This window comes from Cervus elaphus, chromosome 20 (genome assembly GCF_910594005.1).
Source record: "Cervus elaphus chromosome 20, mCerEla1.1, whole genome shotgun sequence".
NCBI lineage: Eukaryota > Metazoa > Chordata > Mammalia > Artiodactyla > Cervidae > Cervus > Cervus elaphus.
Genome location: NC_057834.1, coordinates 120772700 through 120796672, shown reverse-complemented (window position 1 = coordinate 120796672; position 23973 = coordinate 120772700). Strand labels below are relative to the sequence as shown.

General features: G+C 39.6%; 1 protein-coding gene across 3 annotated transcripts in view; it reads right to left on the bottom strand.

Moving 5' to 3' along the window:
• Positions 1-1035: 1035 nt before the first annotated feature.
• Positions 1036-23973, bottom strand: part of GPBP1L1 (GC-rich promoter binding protein 1 like 1) — a 61808-nt gene continuing 38870 nt past the window's right edge. For all 3 annotated transcript variants that reach the window (XM_043878639.1, XM_043878640.1, XM_043878638.1), the window contains exons 6-12: positions 14369-14441; positions 13078-13271; positions 6119-6259; positions 5514-5672; positions 4469-4593; positions 2989-3091; positions 1036-1939 (exon numbers count right to left, since the gene is read on the bottom strand). In XM_043878639.1, coding sequence (XP_043734574.1) covers positions 1787-1939; positions 2989-3091; positions 4469-4593; positions 5514-5672; positions 6119-6259; positions 13078-13271; positions 14369-14441 — 948 coding nt within the window. In that variant the 3' untranslated portion in view covers positions 1036-1786. The remainder of the gene's footprint in view (positions 1940-2988; positions 3092-4468; positions 4594-5513; positions 5673-6118; positions 6260-13077; positions 13272-14368; positions 14442-23973) is intronic.

Below are 23973 nucleotides of genomic sequence, written 5' to 3'. Positions count from 1 at the left end.
GTTTCAAAGTATGTAATTAAAGTCCAACTCAATTTCAAGTGAGAAAAGGGCTACATTTTAGAAATTTGTTCTGAGAGCGCTAGTTAAGTGGCAAAGCCCAAGACCAAATATACAGGATATGTCTAACTCAACGTACTTCTCATTTCCAATTTATAGTTCATTTAATAGTATTTCATTGATCCTAAGATGCACACTTTTTCATATTTTAATACTGAAATCAAGGTTCGCAATTAATATAGTGTCATAACTGTCAAGTTTTTTGTTTTCCTTCCTTCCTCTATTCTCTCTCTCTCAACCCCCCACATGGCACATGGGATCCTAGTTTCCTGATAAGGAGTTGAACCCTTGCCTCCTACACTGGAACCGTGGTGTCTTATCCACTAGATCACCAAGGAAGTCCCAAGTTTTCTTATTAGTACTCTGCCTTCCTCTCCTTTACAATCTACCAAGCACCATGGTGGTTTCTCTTCCTCTAGTCTCTACCCCTTCTGAAATCTACACTGTAAGACAGTGATCCTAACTAGTGGTTGGGCCTGTTACCCCTTGGCTTGTTGTCTCCCATGAGAGTATAATCTTGGGCTGCTATATCTACTAGGGACCACGTGATAGACAGCTGGTCAAAGAATGCCACTATCAGTGATCTGTTCACTTCTAATTGTCCATCAAATCTTGGCTTAAGATTCCATTTTTAATGTAACTGTTTCTTCTCTTCCCTATTAAGTTGGGTGCTCCTTGCATTCCCAGGGCCTTGCATAATGCCTGGGACACCCTCCCTATATTCTTATTTAGCAGGAATATTGAGGCACAGAGTTCCTTAAAATAGGCACACTGGCAAATACATGGGCAGTGAAAAACAGCGTCAGAAAGGAAATTTGGGTTTCTGGTTTTATTACTGGTAGTTTATTGCACAGGTTTTTCTGCATCAAAAATGTATCTGCTAAAAGGAGAAACAGGTGTGTCTGAATTCGGATTTTCCTCAGACCTCTAAATCCACTTATTTAATTTTAAAGAAAATATACTTCTTACACAAGACAATCCAAACTGATGCAAAATATTTATTCCAAGTTAGTTATTTTATGCAGTAGTTTTCCCCCTCAACAGACTTGTGATAACCACATCTTTTAAATCTGTAAATAATGTTATCAAAATAATCTTAATCTTTGAAATCTCACAAAAATTTATATTTTACAATCCACCCTGAATATCAAGGCTGCAAGAATAACACAACATTTCCTATATCCAAATATTTTACAGCTGTACCCAGAAAGAAAAAAAAAAAAAAAAAAGGGAAAAAACCACATATGCTTGGTTAAGGGCTAACGTTACCCGAGCAGCCAGAAATAAAATAAAATATCCAAATTATTAGCATTAATTTAATACAATTATAACTTCAATAGTCACTTTGTCATTGACAATGATTGCTTGAGCACAGGGGTGAGTGCCCCAAGGGCTGGTAGTAGAAGCTGTTGCTGCAGACCAGTGTCTCCTCCTCTCTGCACTGCCAGCTCCCACCTGTGCATTGCCCCATATATACTGTGTGTATGTGTGTTTTAAAAATCTTTCCCACCACACAAAGTTCTCTCTATTAAGCAGATAACAGGGAAGAACAACAACAAAAGCTAAACAAGCCAATCGCTCGCTCTCTCTTTGGGATATGATTATTTCCCTTGTGCATGAAGTATTCAACAATAACATAGGAAAAGGAAAAGAACGATTTCTTCTGTATAACCCCTAAACACACAAGCTGAGTTTACTGGGTCAGATTTAACTGTGAGCATTTATACGCCTACTTCCAGGCATCGTCATCAGATGTCTCACTGCTACTTGTCTCCGTGTCTGAGTCCTCAAACTCTGCTCTGCAAGTGCTTCTCCAAGGGGAGAATAGGCTGGAACTTCGACTCTGCAAGAAGCCATTCTTTCCAAAGCCATTTCTTCTCAGCTGTGGTTGGCATGGGAAAAAAAGAAAAAGACAATCATCAGTCACTACACTGGCCCATGGGGCCTGGTAAAGGCCAGAAAGCCAAAGTGTTAGTTGCTCAGTCAACTCTGCAACCCCGTGGACTGTAGCCCACCTGGCTCCTCTGTCCATGGAATTTCCCAGGCAACAATACTGGAGTGGGCTGCCATTCCCTTCTCCAGGGGATCTTCCTGACCCAGGAATCAAAACCAGGTTTTCTGTATTCCAGGCAGATTCTTTACTCCTGAGCCATCAGGGAAGTTGGGAAAGACCAGACTTCAGCTCAATTTTAGCCAGAAAGTTCTAAGAATGTTCTTTCTTCTAAGAAACTGAAGATTTCTTGTAGCAGTGCTTTTTGAACTGTAGTGTGCAAATGAATCACCTAAGGATTTCTTTAAAATGCAGACTGATTCGGTATGTTTGAGGTAGGGTTCAAGATTTCTTATTTCCACAAGTTCTCAGGTGATGACAGTGATAGGGGAACAGAGTTCTGAGTCCTGAAGTCTTTATGTCAGCCTATACTTTTCTTTATAGGATTTAACATCACTGTTATTTATACTTTAAATACATACCACCAGAACTTAAGTTCCATGAGGTTTGTAGGGACCTGGCAGTGTTTTATTCAGAGAAAGAATCTAGGCATTTGTTGAAGAAATTCAGAGAGACTATTTGGTTTCTTGGCTCTGGGAATCCACAGGGCTGCAAGCATAGCTGCTTCCCCAGGGACCAAGGGCTCAGCCCATAACCTTGGAACATAGCCTTGTGATTCTGATGAGGAGTTAGAGCTTCCAGGATGAAATAACATATTGCTTTCTGTAATCTGCTAACCACTGACCTGGTTTCTGTGTCCACCACTGGAGATCGTTATGGCCTGGGATGCTCCTCTGTATTTCTACAATGGCGACTTATTTACTGTTTTCTTTCTCAAGATCCTTCTCACACCCAAAACTGGGACTTCCCAAGGGCAATGACTGCCCTAGCACTTTTTTCTCTTACTCATTAACTGGTCTCCAGCGAAGTTTACCACATACCTGCTCTGTCTTCATGTGGAACTCTCTGAGCTCATCCTCTGTGAGGGGAAGACAATTCTCGTCATTTTCAGGATACTCCTGCCATCCCATTGCTTTCAGTAACCTAGTAGAAGCAGGTCAGGCAAAGAAAACACAGCTTTAAGTGGGAGGGAAGCCCTTAACTTTCCACAGAAACTTTCTTGTCCAGGGACAATGGTATCCGCTTAGAGAAGAAACGTGGGTTTTATTCTTTATACCCAGTAGGATAATCTTTAATTATGACTACTTAGGTGCTTGGAATTAGATGGTGGATCTCCACAATTGCTCTTTCCAATCTCAATAGATGCAGAAGAGGCCTTTCACAAATTCAGCACCTATTTATGATTAAAACTCTTCAAAAAATGGGCATAGAAAGGACCTACCTCAATACAGTAAAGGCCATATAAGTTAAGCCTACAGCAAACATTCTCAATGGTGAAAAACTGAAAGCATTCCCCCTAAGCTCAGGAACAAGACAAGGGTGTCCACTTTCACCACTATTATTCAACATAGTTTTGAAAGTCCTAGCTACAGCAATCAGAGAAGAAAAAGAAATAAAAGAAATTCAGATGGGAAAAGAAGAAGTAAAGCTTTCACTGTCTGCAGATGACATGATACTGTATAAGATAATATCAGAAAATTACTAGAGATAATTATGAATTTAGCAAAGTTGCAGGATACAAAATCAATACACAGTTGCTCTTTCCAGAGCCTAAGAGTTATAGAGAACTCTTATGTTGAAGCCCCAGAATAAAGAAGAGTCAAACTGTCCCATAGACAAAACCAAAGAAATCTCACTGTCTCCTGTGAGCAAATCAGCACATAGCCACATGTACCTAAGTTCTTATTTTTCTTGACTGCACAACACAGCATGTGGGATCTTACTTCCCTGACTAGGAATGGAAGCCATGCCCCTGCAGTGGAAGCATGGAGAATTAACCACTGGACCGCCAGGCAAGACGCTCTGAGTGCTCTTAATTTCACGGCATTGTGAACCCCATAAACATGTGATCTTGTTTACCCCTTTTTAAGTTCCTCTGGACAGGAGCTCCTTTTCAGGAAGGTACCTGGCAGGTCCCATCTGCCATCCAGTTGGCCGGACACCTTGGCTCTGTGTTCAAGGCCCTCATTTAAAGAAGAGGCCTCATAAATCTCGAGAGAGCCCAAAGGGGCCACCATAACAGCTCTAGGAAACAGGTCTCACCCACTCCACCCCTTCCAACCTAAGCCATAAATTGAGTCTGAAACTGAACTACAAGAAAGCCTTGGAGAGAAGCATGTGGAAAGCTGGTTCAATCTATAAAGGAATACACCCAGTGGGCAACAGGCCAACCTGTGGCCCACAAGAGAACAAGCTGTGCTGCTGTGGGCACTTCTCTCTATACTTGAAGTGCAGCTGTCTTAAGTATGTTCAAACTCCTTGTAGGTCATACACAGCCTTGTGTATCTGATCTTCACTTACCTGTGCTCTGCTTCCAAAGAGTGAGAGAGGACCTCCCCTTCCTCTTCTACAGGGAGAGCAAGACCATTCTGATGACAGCCTTCCTCTCCATTTTCCTTTGGTTCAGGTGTGCTGTTGTCCTCCGACTGGAGGACAGGAAGGAAAGGAAGGACATGTTTAGTTTAATAATCTATTGGAGCAAGATAAGTAATCTTAAGAGATTAAGGAGATGCTTTCTACCTTGGCCCACAGGTTTTCCCCACTTAAAAATGAGAACTTGCTCATCTTGCCAAGATTTCCAAAGGATGCCAACTTGCTACCATCTTACCTTCAGGCTAGGTCAACTGTGGCAGAAGTTACAAGCTGCCTATGCAGTATCAATTTTCTATTCTTCCTTACCGATTTGGACTAAAGAACCAATATGCTAAGTTTTTAAAAAGTTCCCTTTCCTAAACTTCTTCGCAGCTAGGAGTGGCAATTTGACAGCTGCCCACTTAAAATGTGAGTGGAAATTGCAGGGGTGGCTTTTAAGAAAACATTTTAAAAAGGACATCCCTCTTCCGGTTTTTGGCTTTGTCCTTTCCATAACTAGAAAGTGGATGGGAACACAAGTACCCTAGTCCAAAGTAACCAAAAGTTAGAAGTTTCCTGATACTACAGATGCCATTACCTCTTGGACTAGGAACCTGCTGCAAGATACAAAAACAAAAACCCTTGTTTTATGGTTCTGTTTGTCAGATTTTCTTCCATTACAGTTTAAATATAATCCTTAAAAAAAAGCTTCTATAGTTTACCAACTTCTTACAGCAATGACCAATTCAAGACTCAAGCAGTGCTGCCCTGTTTAAGAGCACCAAGTCCCAAGGCCACTATCATTGAAATGAGCCATAATCTGAAATATGCTGAACAAAGAACTGAGCTCACTTTTATCACAAGCTGTTACTCCTATAAACAAATCTCTGTACTTAAAAAAAAAATGTGCCATATCTTTCTCTCTTAAAAACAAAAAGTACATATATAATGCAGAAAAACACTTATGTTGCCCCAGAAGAACCCACAGTCTTACATCTTCCAACTTCTCACACTCTCTGCTCTCTGAGAAGTCTCCATTCCGGTCATCCTTCAGAGTCTTCAGGAACTCGCTCTTCCTGTCAGTAGTTCGGCGGGTCAACTTGGTCAGACGAGAGGAGCTGATCTCAATCGGAGGAGTGGTGCTGGCGGGGCTCTGGGCAAATACCACAAACAGGTTGTTCCTGGCAGTAAACGTAAGTACTGGGATTCTCTAGGCCACTTCTACATGGTAATGCTTTCCTGACTCTGGCAGTCTGTTTATTACTGTCTTTTATCAAAAATAAACTATCCTTTTCATTTACACAGAGTTCAGTTCTGCAGAGTTTTTACAGTTAAAACCAGATGGTTTAAATAGCACCTCTCTGATCTTTCTCCAGAGGCAAGCATAAGGCCAGTCTGACACTGGCCAAAGACCCCACCCAGCTACCGCCTATCTTTGGATGCTAATGGGAATCACCAGTAAAGAAATGACTCTGAGCTAAGCATAGCTACAAAGTAAATGAAGTTAGAGCTATACATACCACAACACTTGTCTCAGTTTAAGTAAATGGGGAACGGCAACTTCACAAAAAAAGGCTGCTTTCCTTTATCCTCACTCACCTCTTTGGGAGAGCTTAAAACTACACCACCAGCCAGTACTACTGGTTTGGTAACAGAGATTGGACTGGTAAAAGCAGACTCTCGGCTAGAGGAAAGGGGTCCTGATTTGTGTTCCATTCTGTTAGCTTTCCACGCACTGGCCTACATAGGAAGAAAGAACAATCAGTCAGAACAGCACACAGACAGAAGCTCAGCTTGTAAGATCACAAAGCAAAGAGTGAAAAGCTGTGGAAATAGTATGTGGAATGTTATGTTGGGAATATGAAAGCTCACCTGTCTCAACACGTTTGGAAGGTATACAACCTTGAAGGGAAAAGGTAGATAGGAATCAGAAAAGCCATGGGATATTAACAGGTATAGAGAGCTCTAGTCCAATAAGCCTGGGAGATGCTAGGCTGAATATAGTTCCACAACAGGTTTCTTTTACTGTGCTATTTCACAAAGCATTTTCATGTATGTGAATTGAGAGGCAGATATAATCTACAGCATTTTCTAAACTCATTTGACCCCCCCAATTTTTTGTTTTTGTTTTTTAGTGGTGTGTTGTATGTTAACCTTTGAAGTAATCCTGACAAACCCCCACCCTCACAAAGCACATCAGAAAAAATGTTGTTTTCTAAGAACTCTGATGGCAGGAGGCTAAGTTACAGGGCAGAGTGGGCAATATAAATGGCTGGATGATCCTGGTTTAGTCCAGAAGCTCTTCCCTTGCTCTGCCTTGTGGGGTCTGGGCCCATTCTGTCACTCTGGCCCTGGCCCCAACTCAAATGGCAACATAGTGTAGCTAGAATACTCATTTTCCCCTGAGTCACACAGCCCATCTGAGGCACATCACTGACGTCAGGCTGAAGAAAGTAAAAAAGCCTGTTTTTCCAAAATGAAACAATTAGAACCAAAAGACCTCTAGGACAAAATAAGGGTCTGAGTGAAAAGAGCTTCATTCTTGTTATTAAAGAAGATACTGTAGGCTTTAGGAAACTTAAGAGGTCCATATACCAGATACTCGTTGTAGTTTATTTAATCCTTAACCCAATCAGATATAATTATGATGTGGAATTTTTACTGAGAATTATACTGACATTGTGTGTCAGTTGCTCAGTCATGTTCGACTCTCTGAGACCCCATGGACTGTATCCTACCAGACTCCTCTGTCCACGGGATTCTCCAGGCAAGAATACTGGAGTGGGTTGCCATTCCCTTATCCAGGGATCTTCCTGACCCAGGGATCGAACCTGGGTCTCCTACGTTGCCACTAGGGAAGCCCATACTGACATTAAGGAAGTTACATAATTTGTCCAAGGTTACTCAACTGGTATATAATACTGTTTTCCACAGTGCCTCCAAAAACAACATGCAAGTCAAGAAATAGGCAATGACCCAACTAGAATGGAGATTAATTTTTTTTCTTTCACTGAAGAAAGTCTAAAGATGGCTGCTTATTCAGGCCAAATATCAAAGACACAGTTTCCCAGAGTTGTACAAGGTCACCAGATACCTTGACTCTGTTAATATTGTACATAATCCACACTTCAATCAACCAGTAAAATAAAGGAGAGGGGAAAAAAACCCCATTAAAATGAACCACGTATCAACCGTTTTCTTTTTAAAGTATCTTCTCCTTCCCTCCAAACCAATCTCAACTCTCCACCTCAAACGGTCATGCCTTTTCCTACTGGACAGAAGTCAGAAGTTACTAGAGCCAAACTCTCCCCAGTTCCCTTCTTTGCACCTCACGTTCCTTTAATAGCTCCACCCTACCTTTCTATCATTCTACATGTTTGTTCTCATTCCTTTGTGAATTTATCAATTATTTCTCCTTTGTATCTTTAACCTCCTTTCTATTAAGTTGAAGCTAGGGGGAAAAAGATTTTCCTTTTTACTACCATCCTTTTATTGCCGAACTTTTCTGCACAGGTCAGTTATCTGCTTTCACTTGCTCATTATTACTATTTAATTCCCTGTAACACACACTTCTATCCCCATTTTAATAAAACAGCTCTTTCAATGAGTAAGCAAAAATTCTGTCTTCATATTCCATTCAAAAGCCAGCTTTAAAAAGTCTGTTTTTGTAGAAATGAGAGATTGCACTTTACCCATCTTTTCTGAACTCTTTTCCCTTTTTTGGGCTTCCCTGGTGGCTCAGATGGTAAAGAGTCTACCTGCAGTGTGGGAGACCCCAGTTCGATCCCTGGGTTGGGAAGATCCCCTGGAGAAGGAAATGGCAACCCACTCCAGTATTTCCTTTCTCAGTTCCCTGATCCTTCAATCTCTTCTCACTTCATAATTCCTTTCAGTCTTTTCAGTGGGTATAGGCATACTCAGTACTTGCCAACTGGAATCTGTTCCCAGGTGAACTTAATTAGAAAACCTAGTTACTTGTAATTGTCTAATCATTTAAGTTGTTAAAACCATATAGCTGATAATATGACCCCTAAACTCTCACTTGAGTTTTTATAAAGACCTCCATCACTTGGCTTTAGTCTTCAAGTCCCACCACTTCCTAACTACCTGCCATTCATACTTAACCACTTGTCTTTTTCCAAACATGGCATGTTTTGCTCCCCCACCCACTTTTTTTGGGTAACACACAGTTCCTCTGCCTGCAATGCCTCACCTACTTGCTCCCTAACAAACTCCTACTGTTTTAAAACTACAGTTTGTTGACTACTTAGTCAACTACTGACTACTGCCTACAACTATTGACTACTGCCAATACTATATTCCAAGTACTTAGAATGGCAGGAAGTCTGACTCCAAAACCAGAATTCTCATCTTCCTCTTTCTTTTTTATCCTTCACCAAGATGGGAAGTATTCTGGGGCAGTGTAAACAGCCCTAGCTGAAGTCAGACAAATCTAGTTGAAGAATCCTGACTCCATAATTTTTTTTAGGATTTGAAATAGCTCAACTGGAATTCCATCACCTCCACTAGCTTTGTTCGTAGCGATGCTTCCTAAGGCCCACTTGACTTCACATTCCAGGATGTTTGGCTCTAGGTGAATGATCACAACATTGTGGTTATCTGGCTCATGAACATCTTTTTTGTATAGTTCTTCTGTGTATTCTTGCCACTCTTCTTAATATCTTCTGCTTCTGTTAGGTCCATACCATTTCTGTCCTTTATCATGCCCATCTTTGCATGAAATGTTCCCTTGGCATCTCTAATTTTCTTGAAGAGATCCCTACTCTTTCTCATTCTGTTGTTTTCCTCTATTTCTTTGCATTGATCGATGAGGAAGGCTTTCTTGTCTTTCCTTGCTATTCTTTGGAACTCTGCATTCAACCTCACATTACATAATTTTCTACATCCTAGGATTAAAGTAAATATTTTATGTAAAAGGCCTAGTGAATGTCCTGGAACATAGTAAGATGTCAACAAATGGTAGTTCTTCCTTTGTCACTTCAAAACCCATTTCAAATATGACCTCGTCTGTAAAGACTCATGAGGACCCTCTCCAAGAAGGCAGTACAATTATTTTTCATATCTGTCTCTTCACTATATCTCAGAATAAACCCTTTGAGATTATTTTTGTGCCTCTAGTGCTTTTAAACTTAGCTTTTAAACATACAGATACTTAATGTTTAATAACTGTTAAACACAGAGAGAAAATGAATGAATGGATACATCCACATCTGCCTATTAGTCATCTCCTCTCCCCATAGTATCCTACATTCAAGAGTCCCAGAACCACTCACATCAACTTTTTCCTGAAAACTTTGCGTTCTTTCTTCTCTAACTTCAGTGAAATGGTTCCACAATTATCCCAGTTTCTGGGGGAAGAATGCTTAGTGTCCTGTTTTCTTGCTTTTATTTGCTTCCCACTGTGTGCCATCACCACCCCTCTTCTCTGTTCACTTGCATCACATCCCTGTTCAGGCTTTACTACCTTTTGCAAAGGCAGTTAATAGCAGACTTTACACTGGTTTTCCTATCTTCATCTTTTCTCAACTCAATTCCCCACAACAAGGCTAAACTGATCTTAAGCTCTGTGTTATGACTTTTCTCCTTGTCACGTCTTCACCCACAGAAGATTTGAGACCCTGAGGCTATGACTTTGTCTCACTTATTTTCTTTTTCTTCTACAGTTTAACATAATGTTTGCAGATATTCCCAATGAAGTAACACTTATGAAAACTTTTTAAACTCTCAAAAACCCTTAAGAGACAGGCATTACTACCTTCATTTTATATGATGAAGTTGAGGTTCAGAACATTAGAAACTTGTTCAAGGTTGTAATATAAAGGACTTAAGTGTCATCTGTCTACTCACAAGTCCTGCTGTTAATTTCCATGCTAGGTTCGTTCTTTATAGGAGCTGCTCTCTTGACTGAATTCACATTCTTTCCCTTCTGTATCAAAGGAAATATTCTAAACCCCTTTTAAAAATAACTCCACTTGTCAATCAGTGTATTCTTCTTGGGTCATGTTCCTTTAATGACCTTTCAAGTAAATTTAAAGTCCCCACAGGCTTCTTCCTACAGATTTTCTTCATCCTTTCACTTTTCTAGCACCTATACTGTTTCCTTTTACTGTCAAGTTTCAAACATGCCACTGCCTTCACTTCCACTCATGTAACTATAGAATCCTCTGAAATCTTGTTTTTCAGCGTTACACTACTCTCCTAAAACCTCGACTCAGAGTCACCAAAAACTTTCTAACTGCTGAGGTCCAAACCCCCTCTTTTCAGTTATTGCCCTTGTCAGCAGCAACTGACAAATGCTGACAACCCTGGCTGCTATCTTAAACTCACCCTCGCAGATTTGTGATAGCTTACCATTTTTTCTATGTCTGAGTACAATCTCTTAATCCTATTAACTATGTTGTTATTTTCCTAATATTTATTTATTTTTTCCCCTAATATTTATTAAATAATAAGTATTTTCCCAAGTCTTATTTTCCTACTCTTGTATCCTCTTTCCCTTGGTGATCTTTTCTACCCTGAAAAGCTTCATTATCACTAGGATAATGACCATCAGTTCTGATATTTTTCCAGTACTACCAGGCAATTAGAATGGTTCATTCATTATCCCTCAAATATGCCCACTGTTTTCTATTTTCAAAACATTTTACTTAACCACCTCTTCTAATCTGTAGTACTTTCCAGGCTTTTTCCTATCTAAATCTTGACTAGCCTCTAAAACTCTGTTCAAATTACATTTTCTCCGTAAAATTTCCCTTGATGGTTGTAGTCTAAGCTGATCGTGCTCCTCTGAACAATGTAAAGAGTGTTTTAATTTAGTTGTTCCAAATCTATTTAAGCTTTGTTTCTAGGATTTGTTATTTTATTTCATATACAATCATATGACCTTATACTGTTGTATCTTGTCATCCCAATTAAACTTTCAGCTCATGGAGGCTCAGGACCAATGATATACTTCTTTGTGTTGCTCTTAAGCACAAAACAAGTGTTTTGAGTCTCAGTCGTGTCCGAGTTTGTGACGCCCCATGGACTGTATTCCACCAGGCTGCTCTGTCCATGTAATTTCCCAGACAAGAATACTGGAGGGGATTGCCATTTCCTCATCCAGGGGATCTTCCAGACCCAGGGACTGAACCCAGGTCTCTTGCACTGGCACACAGATTTTTTACCACCGAGCCACCAGGGAAGCCTAAACAAGTGCTGGTGCACAGAGAAAAGTGAATTAATGCTCATTAGTATTTTCTCTCAGTAACACAGTAAAAACTGTTTCCTTACAGTGGCTAGAATTTATTCAAGCAATTATTGTGTGCTTTTGTGAGAATGCTAGGGATACAAACATGGAAAAGACCTGAAGCCCTTAATGAGATTACACCAAGTGAAGAAACAGATGCAATAAATATCATGATTAGAGACAGAATGCTATTCAATCAGCTACAACACTTAATTAGATCTTTAGACGTATGTGACAGAAAAGGATTCACAGAGAGGATGACATAAACGTGAAGGAAAATCTCCTAGGTAAGAGAAAGAAAGGGCAGTAAAATATAAAAGACATATTGGGCTTAGACTATACAGAATTATACATGCCAGTGCTAAGGAGTCTGGACATTGTATTATAACATCAGTGGTTGCTAAGCTATGACCCATGGGCCAAAATTGGCTTGAGGACTACTTTTATATGACCCATAAGCTAATAATGTTTTGTTTTGTTTTTTCCCCCCAATTTTTAAAGGGTTGGGGAAAAAAAGAAAAAGAGTATGTTACCAAAAGGTCATATGTCATTATGTGACCAACAAAGCCTAAAGTATGAATTATCTGGCCCTTTACAGATAATGTTTAGCCTGCCAGGCTTCTCTGTCCATGGAATTCTCCAGGCAAAAATACTAGAGTGGGTTGCTAATCTCTTCTCCAGGGTATCTTCCCAACCAAGGAATCAAACCAGGGTCTCCTGCACAGCAGGCAGATTCTTTACTGTCTGCCACCAGGGGAGTGCTAAGTTATCCAACAACCCTTGGTATACTGATGGTATGGATCACTAAAGGGACTTAATGGGAAAGGATGTAATATATTCAGACTGCTTAAGGATAACCATTCTGACAGTTCAGTGGAAGATAAACAGAGAGATGAGGCAGTAGAAGGGTACACAGAAATTGTGAGATGACGAAGACATAGGATATCATAGAGGAAAAAACTGACAGAGACTTTGTAACTGCTTGGTATAGGGGAATGAGTGAGGAGGAGGAATGAAGCAGCAGCCATGGTATTCAGCTCACTGATAGATAAATGCTGATATCATTAATGAAAACAGCAAATCAAGAGAAGCAGGTTTGTAAGATGAAGCTAGAGTATGAGAGGCCTACTAAACATGTAGTTGGCAGCAGTAGAGAGTTTGGAGACAGAGTAAAATACTATACATATAAGTTAATGGTACCAAATGAATATCTGGTGAGCGACTCAACAGGAAAAAACAAATTTACTAAATTCTTATTTATTCTCCCACCTCTGCTATATAAAGTTCTGAAACTGATTCCAAATCATACCTTGGATGGAGGTGGTACAGGCTTAGGAACCAGGTTCTTATAGACACTTGGAACCATGGTTGACGATTTGTTTCCATTTGCATGGTGAGATCCTGGTGAGGTGAATGCAGCAGAGAAGGCAGCAGCAGGATCTTCTTTGGAAACTTTTTTGATGACTAGCATTTTGGAGGGTTGCTTGGCACTAGGTGGGTTTTCTGTGAAACACAACAGTGGAGAGCAAAAGAATGTCAAACCTTTTGGTTAACACACAGCATAGTTCAAATGAAGGCCTCACTTTCAACGAAGAGCTAAGAGTTGTGACTGAGTGACAAACATTTCCTGGTGTGCACTTCACAGATATTCTCAAAAGTGACACTACTCAGGAACCCATAAGAAAAAAGGCAGTATGTCAAACACTTGATTCTGAATTCATACTCAACCAAAAAGCCCGAAGATGCCATCAATCTTTCAGGCGTACAACATGTCTCACATGTGGTGTGATCACTCAGGCATATACCAAACAAGAATATATCCAAGGGTAGCAACTCCTGTCAGCATGAGAATAGAGAGAGTAGAGAAAACTGGAAAAAGGAGTCTGCTATGGGACCTTCTGATGAGGCGAACTGGAGCAAAGCTATTCATTAACAAAAGGGAAGTGGTACAACAACCGCCCTTAATCCTGCAACTCGGAATCCAAACCCAGTATTTAGATACACTAAAGCCTTCCTAATAAGATGCCTGGCTACTGAATAATATAGAAACCAGGAGAGTAAAATTTGTAAATGCCAAACATCCCAATGCCACAGGATCAGGTTTGGTTTGAAATATACTGATTTGTCTAGTAACTTTTTATAAAGCTAGTTATTCCCAACATATACATATAAATGTGTGTATTTATAGGTTTTCCCTTACCTACACAACAATCATCATTTATAACTGCCAAAAACAAAGACATCACCACCACAGTCAGCAAACAGAACCTGGCTGAACAAAATGTTCTATAGGATGTGGTATTATATAGCCTATCAAAGAATACTTTAGAATCCATTTGCTTAAAATCTGACTTTCAAATTCAGGGTTCTACAAGCTCTCAATTGTCTTTATTCTGACTCCACTACCTTTACATCCCAAAAGAATTTTCGGGGGTGGGGGTGGGGGCAGAGTAACAGTTAATAGGTGTTAGTTACCATGTGCAAATGGATGAGATGAGAAACCAGAGATAAAGAAACAAAAAAAGAGATAAAGAAATTATTCTCCTCTCCCTGCTAAGATAAATTTAAAGTTTTGCCTTTAAAATGGCAAATCTACCTACCCCACACTCCAGAAGGGGTCCCAATAGGTCTGCATGGCTGATTCTGTTTGCCAGCTTCTGGATTCAAAGAAGGCTACGAAAAAAGGGTATATTAATGGTTGATACAGAAAACTAATCATTTCAGCACTTTTTGCAAAGTAACCTTCATCATGGAACCTATCAAATAACTATTTATCAGCAGCACTTATTTAACACTATATTCAGAATTAACAAACAAACAGATGATGTTGAAATGCCAATCAATAGGTCTTACATTGATCTCAGGCTCTTGTGGCTTTCATTTCCTTTAACGTAAGAGGATTAAAAATTTAAAAAAAAAAAAAAAACAAAACCAAAAAACAAAAACACACTGTGCAAATTCTCATCTTCCTATAGGATATATATGCCAACTAAGGAGAAAGCTGAATGAACAAGAAAGTAGATCACTTTTCTCAGATTTAAAGAGCACAATCTGGTCAGTGAAATGTGTAATATCCATAGCATTTTTAATAAGACTGCTTTAGGGCAGAGGCACATCATGTGCTAGGGACTGTGCTAGGAATTTACAAAGGCAAATAAGAAGAATCCTAATCCCCACAAGGGACAGTCTTCCTACAAAGATAAACTTGCAGCCAAAAGTACAATAAAAGGTTATAGGTGCTATGATAAACGTTCACATTAGGGAAGGGGTACTAAGGAAGGAATACTCAATTCTACTAGAAAGAGAAGTTCTATCGGAAAAAGTTTCATTAGAGGAGTCCTTAATGATGAACTCCAAGGCTGGAAAATGGGTGATTCCAGGAACAGAATGCTCAATGAACACCAAGTCAGGAAAAACATGAAAAAGAATCATTCAGAGATCTGCACACAGCTCAACATCAGTGCTGGGAATGAGAGGCCCTTTCTTTGGGGAAAAAGATGTCTGGCAAAACAGGAAAATGCCAGATTGTGGAGCAGTTTTAAGGGACGTTGAATCTTATTCTTTAGGAATCGGGATTCACCTCTCATGAAGAGTTAACGTGATCTGATCATTAGTTTACAAGTCTGGGAGCAGCTTGAAGGATGTATTTCATGGCTTTTAAGTATCAACTAGGAGACTATTAGGAGACCAATTTCATTGTTCAGAAAACTACGAAGGTGACATGAGTACAGGAAGAGATGACAGGAAGGATCAAGAAGTGTTAGGAGCAACAGACTCAATAATGAACTGTATAGGGAGGACGACATTGGTGTCCAAACTTCAACTTTACAACCTGGTACAGAGTAGGAAAATGGCCTTTGGGCACAAATGACCAGGAGACATTAAACAAACAAACAAACAAGAGAAACAGATACTCAGACTTGACTACAGAGTCTGAATCAAAATCTCCAGGAGTGGGGCCCCAGCAGGTGTGTTATTTTCAACCTGTCAAGAGGAGATGGACTAGCATAAAACAAGCACAGACACAATCTGAACTATTAACTCAGTATACAAATAGACAGATCTGTGACAGAAAAAGGACAGGTAAATACACTCTGGATGGAACAGTATGGGCAGGAGGAATCTACATGGCTGTATATTCTTATTTGTTTTAAATAGGCCTGTATTCTTCATATTCTATCTAGAGGTCTTGGAAACACTGACCTATTTAGTTGGTTATCTTTGATCCATCTCTACTAATTTTTTAAAATAGTAAAATATAACAGACCCAGAAGACTGCATAAAACAAGCGGGCAAAGAGTTCTTGTAATCACCACTCAGTTTAACAGAACATCACCAGCCAAACTAGAAACATTTTATAAGCCTCGTTAAATTGAAAACAAAACCAAAAAACACTTCTTCCCTCTCTTAGTTTCATCCAAAAAACATCTCATATATATATTTCTCTAAGTTACTGAAAAATATCTTATATCTCTGCTTTTCCTATAAATTGGTAGTCAGTTCTAGAGACTATAGGATCCCCTCGCCCTTTTTTATTTTGGCAACTACTTGCTGGTTTTGTGTTTCCTCCTTCAGTTCAGTTCAGTCGCTCAGTCATATCCGACTCCTGCGACCCCATGAATCGCAGCAGGCCAGGCCTCCCTGTCCATCACCAACTCCCGGAGTTTACTCAAACTTATGTCCATCGAGTTGGTGATGCTATCCAGCCATCTCATCCTCTGTCATTCCCTTCTCCTCCTGCCTTCAATCTTTCCCAGCATCAAGGTCTTCTCCAATGAGTCAACTCTTCACACGAGGTGGCCAAAGTATTGGAGTTTCTTTCAGCTTCAGCGTCAGTCCCTCCAATGAACACCCAGGACTGATCTCCTTTAGGATGGACTGGTTGGATCTCCTTGCACTCCAAGGGACTCTCAAGAGGTCTTCTCCAACACCATAGTTCAAAAGCATCAATTTTTCGGTGCTCAGCTTTCTTCACAGTCCAACTCTCACATCCATACATGACTACTGGAAAAACCATAGCCTTGACTAGACGGACCTATGTTGGCAAAGCAATGTCTCTGCTTTTTAATATGCTAGCTAGGTTAGTCGTAACTTTCCTTCCAAGGAGTAAGCTTCTTTTAATTTCATGGCTGCAATCACCATCTGCAGTGATTTTGGAGCCCCCCAAAATAAAGTGTGACACTGTTTCCACTGTTTCCCCATCTATTTGCCATGAAGTGATGGGACCAGATGCCATGATCTTAGTTTTCTGAATGTTGAGCTTTAAGCCAACTTTTTCACTCTCCTCTTTCACTTTCATCAAGAGGCTTTTTAGCTCCTCTTCACTTTCTGCCATAAAGGGTGGTGTCATCTGAATATCTGAGGTTACTGATATTTCTCTTGATTCCAGCTTGTGCTTCCTCCAGCCCAGCGTTTCTCATGATGTACTCTGCATAGAAGTTAAATAAGCAGGGTGACAATATACAGCCTTGACGTACTCCTTTTCCTATTTGGAACCAGTCTGTTGTTTCATGTCCAGTTCTAACTGCTGCTTCCTGACCTGCATATAGGTTTCTCAAGAGGCAGGTCAGGTGGTCTGGTATGCCCATCTCTTTCAGAATTTTCCACAGTTTATTGTGACCCACACAGTCAAAGTCTTTGGCATAGTCAATAAAGCAGAAATAGATGTTTTTCTGGAACTCTCTTACTTTTTCGATGATCCAGCGGATGTTGGCACTTTGATCTCTGGTTCCTCTGCCTTTTTTAAAACCAGTTTGAACATCTGGAAGTTCACGGTTCACGTATCACTGAAGCCTGGCTTGGAGAATTTTGAGCATTACTTTGCTAGCCTATGAGATGAGTGCAACTGTGTGGTAATTTGAGCATTCTTTGGGACTGCCTTTCTTAGGGGACATTAATCTAATGTCTGGCTGTACTTCTGTTTTTGTGATGTTGGCAGACACTGATGCTCATAACCTGAAACTATTAATTCACTACAAGCTGCAATACAATGATCTAATTTTATCATCCTTTCCTTATAAGCTAATATATGTACTTCTACAATTCAGTGGTAGAATTCATATGGAAAAGATCAAATACATGCTTGTTTCTAGGGTGAGGTATCATTGTAAACTCACAGCTTTAATCATATTTAATGTTATTTAAGGGCTTCCCTGGTGGCTCAGTGGTAAAGAATCTGCCTGCCAATGCAGGAGATGTGGGTTTGATCCCTGGGTCCGGAAGATCCCCTGGAGAAGGAAATGGCAATCCATTCCAGTATCTCTGCCTACAAAATCCCATGGACAGGGAAGTCTGGCAGGCTACAGTACATGGGGTTGCAAAAAAGAGCTGGATATGACTTAGTGACTAAACAACAATGTAAATCAAATACTTGAAATTACCCTTAATTGATGCATGAAACATCCCATGTTTGGCCAGTGGGAACCTCTTAAATTTGGCCTCTGAAACCTTTTGGTACAAGCCTAGTTGTCTTTCTTTCTTTGCTTTATAGTATAACAAAACATTCTAAGCTTATCTGATAAATATCCTGTCCAGAAATGGCATTTCAAGACCATGATCTGGGCACTAGGGACATTGTTATGGTACTGGTCATTGTGTTCAATAGTTTTTAGTGGATAGAGCCTGGAAATGCTCAAACATGTGCATACACACACATTTTGAAAGATTAAATACCTCATGGCTTAGTGATATTTCCAATTCAAATTGAGGGCCTTGGGCTTTTTACTAAACATCTTCTATTTTCTATCTGTATTTCCTTTCTTATACCTCTGATTTTTAAGAACACAAAATATAGAATATGCATTTAGTTACTTTATCCCATATTACAATAATCTCAGATAACAATATCAACATTACATCAACATTATGATTAATAAAATGTTCTTACACACTGTTTATTTGTGACCTTTATAAATGAAGATAAGCGTGACAGAGTATAAAATGCTTGGCTCACATTTTCTTTGATTGAGTATCCAGTTAATTCACTGACTTGGGTTATAAAGCTTTGTTGTCAAAGTGTATCTGATTTTTTTTTTCTTTTCTAAGTCACTTGTTCTTTATGTCTTGATATACAAAGGATGACTGGTCTGGCTGTCCTTTCAATTTGTAGCTTCAAGTCTTACTGTATTTCATGAAATTATTCTTGAATTACACTTTTTAGCACCTACATTTTTGTTACTCTTTTTTTTGAAGGGAGAGCTTTTGGATTTTTTTTGTCAAATTACTGCATCTCTTTTTTTCAATTCTAAATTTCAATCTATTTGTTTCAGCTTCATTTAAAGTTTCCTTTAATTCTTGAAAAACACTACTGGTTTATTGTCTTGTGCTCCTTGTTTAGTCTTCATTTTTCTGAACTTTTATTGTTTCTTCCCCAAGTTCCAGCACTGTGAATTTTTCTGGTTATGTTTTTCTTGTACCATTTATTCAAATTTTAAAATAGCAGGTTATGGTTCCTGTCTGTATTGTGTACATCTTGCAGGTGTACTTTGCATGATCTATAGAAATGATATTCTGTTCCTTATTATCTTCATCCTTTCATGATATTCCATTTTTATGTGATGAATTTTTGTGAATGTGGATCAAGATAGCTTTCTAGTATCACTCTTTATAGCTCTCTCTTTTGTTGTTTTCATGGAGTGCTCAAAAGGACTATGGCATACTTTCTTTGATATCCTAGCTCACCACCCCCTCCCCAAGCCTTTTATATGAACCTTTTCTTCCCTTTGTCTCTATTGTCTGTCTCTGCAGCTCAGTCTGGGTTCTATTTCCAATGGTTTTGCTGTCAGTGAGGGGCTTTGTTTTGGAAGGGAGCACTGGCTAGTTATGATTAAAAGGGATAGAACTTTGTACTGGTTATCATTTTACTGCCTCTTGGTTCCAGTCATCCTTTCTGCTTGCTCTATGTAAATTTATCTGGGCACTTAAAAAAAACTCCCTTTGTTAATTTGCTGGCATGGTAATTCTGTCAGTAGACAGCAAGGAGAGACTTTTGCTTCTTGTTCCTGTGTGCTTACTCAGCAGACTCCTGCAGTATCCTGCTCCCGCTCTAAGCTAGGTTCTAAAGTGCAAGTGAGTGCTGACTTGAGTGGTTTTATAGCATTGACATCTCCCACAAACAGCTTTATGAGGTACTCTAAAGGGGATATTTCCAGTATGTTCCCTAAAGAAGCACCTTACCAACTGCTTTGCCATTCAGTGAACCACAGCTAAGCCCTTCCAACAAGGTCTCAATCTCAATTTTGGGCGTGGTGATGGGGCAACAGAGCACTCTTGGGCACTCTGTCTTAGCCCTAGGGTGAGTGGCAGCTCCTTGGATCTGTTAACTTGTTACAGAATTCCTTGGAATTCTATATATTTTAAAAAAAATTTATTTATTTGGCTGTATCAGGTCTTAGTTGTGGCATGCAGGATCTTCACTGTGTCATGCCAGATCTTTTGTTGCCTGCTATGCATGGACTTTAGTTGCAGAGTGTGGGCTGTCTAGTTGTGGCACACAGGCTTAGCTGCTCCACAGCATGCAGGATCTTAGTTCCCCAATCAGGGATCAAATTTGCAACCCCTGCACTGCAAAGCAAGACTCTTGACCACTGGACCACTAGGGAAATTCCAGAACTCTGTATTCTTTATATTATTTAGAGTTCTCTTTACTTCTTGCTAGCCAATGACTCATTACCCCATTTGTTACAGTTCTTTATATTAACTTTCCTTGTTCAAGTTACTCAAAGATTTCTCTCTCCTAATTGATCCACTTAGACCCTTCAAACCACATCCCAGAACACCTCTATATTTACTAGTTTTGGGGATATGGAAAACCACCCCTAATTTCTAGCTGCTGTTCTCAAATGTTCTCTAAGCTTTCCAGAATAATTACTGGCTCTTATGAAAATCCTGGGGTTGCTCGATGCCCTATTGTTTCCTTCAGTTTCCTCTGCACAAATGTTACTACCTAATTATCATTCAAGTTTTATAGCTTTTAGTGATTTGCCCCTGTGCTGCAATACCTCACTTTATTTTGCTGTAGATGATGTCCATGTCATTTCTGGCTCTTCAATCCTGTAATTTCAGACTTAGAAGTAATACAAAAAAAAAAAAAGTAATACAAAGAATTCCTATATATCATGCCATGCATTTAGAATCTCATGTCTCCTGCTTGGCAGGCAGATTTTTTACTATTGACACACCTGGGAAGGCTGTTCTAGAATGTCATATAGATGGGATCATGCAGTATGTACTCTATTGTGTAAAGCTTCACTGAGATTCATCATGTTTTATCCAGTTATTCTTTATTACTGAGTAAGTAGTCTATTAAGAATCCATCTGCCAGTGCAGAAGACACAAGAGATTGGGTTGGGAAGATCCCTTGGAGTAGGAAATGGCAACCCACTGCAGTATTCTTGCCTGAAAAGTTCCATGGACACAGGACCCTGGCAGGCTACAGTCCGTGGGGTTGCAAAGAGCACAGCATAGTATTAAGTAGTCCATTAGATGATTACACCACAATTTTTCTATTCCTGTTTCTATAGACATTTAAATTGTTTGCTGGGAATTCTCTGGGAGTCCAGTGGTTAGGACTCCATGCTTTCACTGCTGAGGGCCTGGGTTCAATCCCTGGTTGGGGAGTTAAGATCCTACGGGCCACATGGCATGGCCACCAAAAAAAAAAAAAGTTTCCAGTTTTGTGTTATTATGAACAAAATTACAATAAATGTACATAGATTTCCATTTCTCTTTAGTAAATACACAGAAGTACAAGTACTGGGTCACTAGATTTATGTTTAGTTTTATAAGAAACTGCCAGATTTTCCTTTTCTCAAAATGGCAGCACTACTACACACACCTACATGAGAGCTCCAAGTACTCAAAAATATCACCAAATTTAGTGTCCTCAGACTTTTAAATATTAGCCAGTTTGTAGAGCAATATCTCACAGTGGTCTTAATTTAAATTTCCACACTTCCTTTATGACTAATGACACTGACCATTTTTTCATGTGCCTACTGGCCATTCATATATCTTCCTTGTGAAACATTTGTTCAAATTTTGTTTATAATTTTAAAACACTGATTTGTAGGAGTTACTCATATTATGGGCACAGGCCCCTTTTCAAATCTATGTTCTGCAAATATTTTCCTGAGTCTGTGAGATAAGAGCAGAAGTCCTAAGTTTTGATAAAGCCCAATTTATCAATGTTTTCCTTTATGGTTACTGCTTCCTAGGTCCAAAGAAATCTTTTTTAAAAATCCCCTATGTGAGAAAGATACTCTCCTAAGTTCTCTTCACTTCAGGCCTTACCATAGGTCTATAATCCATCTCAAATTCATTTTGTGTATGCTAGGTGATAGGAGCAGAGAAGATATATACCCATACCTATGTGTGTGTGTGTGTGTGTTAGTTGCTCAGTTGTGTCCAACTCTTTGCAACCCCATGGACTGTAGCTCGCCAGGCTCCTCTGTTCATGGAATTCTCCAGGCAAGAATACTGGAGTCGGTTGCCATTCCCTTTCTCCAGGGGATCTTCCCTACCCAGGGATCAAATCCGAGTCTCCTGCATGCAGGCAGATTCTTTACCACCTGAGTCACCAGGGAAGCCCCATCTATATCTAAGAGAAAGTATAGGTGTAGATGGGGAAGCCATCAGGGAAGCTACCCTGGTAGCTCAGTTGGAAAGAATCTGCCTACAATGCAGGAGACCTCAGTTTGATTCCTGCATGAGGAAGGTCCCCTGGAGAAGGGATAAGCTACCCACTCGAGTATTCCTGGATTTCTCTGGTGGCTCAGACGGTAAAGAATCCACCTACAATGTGGGAGACCTGGGTTTGATCCCTGGGTAGGGAAGATCCCCTGGAGAAGGGTATGGCAACCCAATCCAGTATTCTTGCCTGGAGAATCCCATGGACAGAGGAGCCTGGCAGGCTACAGTCCACAGGATCTCAAAGAGTCGGATATGACTAAGCGAATAAGCACACACACACTTGCAGCATCTATACCTATATATAGATAGATACACAGTTCCAGCACAATTTGTTAAAAACATTTCTTTCTCCACTGATTGGCTTACTTTGGTACCTCTGTTGAAAATCAGAGGAACATATTAATGAAGGTTTATTTCTGGGCTCTCTATTCTGCCCTACTATCAATCTATATGCACAATAACGTCACATTATTTTGATTACTGTTGCATTATACAAAGTCTTCATGTTAGCAAGTATAAATCCTCCGACTGTCCAAGATTGCTTTAGATATTCTAGGTCTTTTTATTTCAATATAAGAAAGCATGCTTGCTGGGGTTGTACAGTCCATAGAACTGATGTCCTAACCATGTTGAATCTTCTAATTCAAAGCCTTCCATTCAAAATGTATCGTTTATTTAGATCTTTACTTTCCCTTGGCAATATTCTGTGGTTCAATATTAATGTCTCTCACATCTTCTGTTAAATTTATTCCTAAGCAGTTTTCAAAGGTTTTTTAAAATTTTGTACAAAGCCCTCTGTATACATATAAGCTGTTGAGTTCTGATCTGTGGATTCAATCAATTGCATATCATATACTGCAACTGTAGTATATACTACTGAAAAAAATCTCCATACAAGTGGACATGCAAGCTCGAACTCTTGAACATCATGTTGTTCAAGAGTCAACTGTATATAAAAATACAACTGACTTAAAAAAAAAAATTAATGCTGTAGCCTAAAACCTTGTTAATTCTCTAGAGTCCTTAGGATTTATGTAAGCAATCATGTCACTTGTGAATAGAAATTTTTATTTCTTTGTTAATTTATATGCATTTTATTTCTCTTTCTTGCCTTACTGCACTTGCTAGGATCTCCAGTACAATGCTAAATATAAGTAGTGAGAGTACACCTGCTAATACTGCTCCTGATATTAAAGGGAGCTCAGCTGTTTGGTAAGACTCAAAGCTATGGCTACACTGTTGTACTTTCTTAGAATCCCTTCTCTTGTCCACAAATTTCTTACTCTCCACGAATTTCTTACTTCCACACACATTAAAGTCCAAATCCTATAAGACTACCCTCACACCTGGCTCCTTCTGCTTCAAAGAACAGTGTACCATGCATCATCGATTCATTCTCTTATCCTTGGAAGGTAATATCAAACTGCCAGGAACAAAGCTCTCACTCACATTTACTAACAGCTATCATTTAAAAATATGTGTGCTACACTTTTCTGGCAGTCCAGTGGTTAAGAGA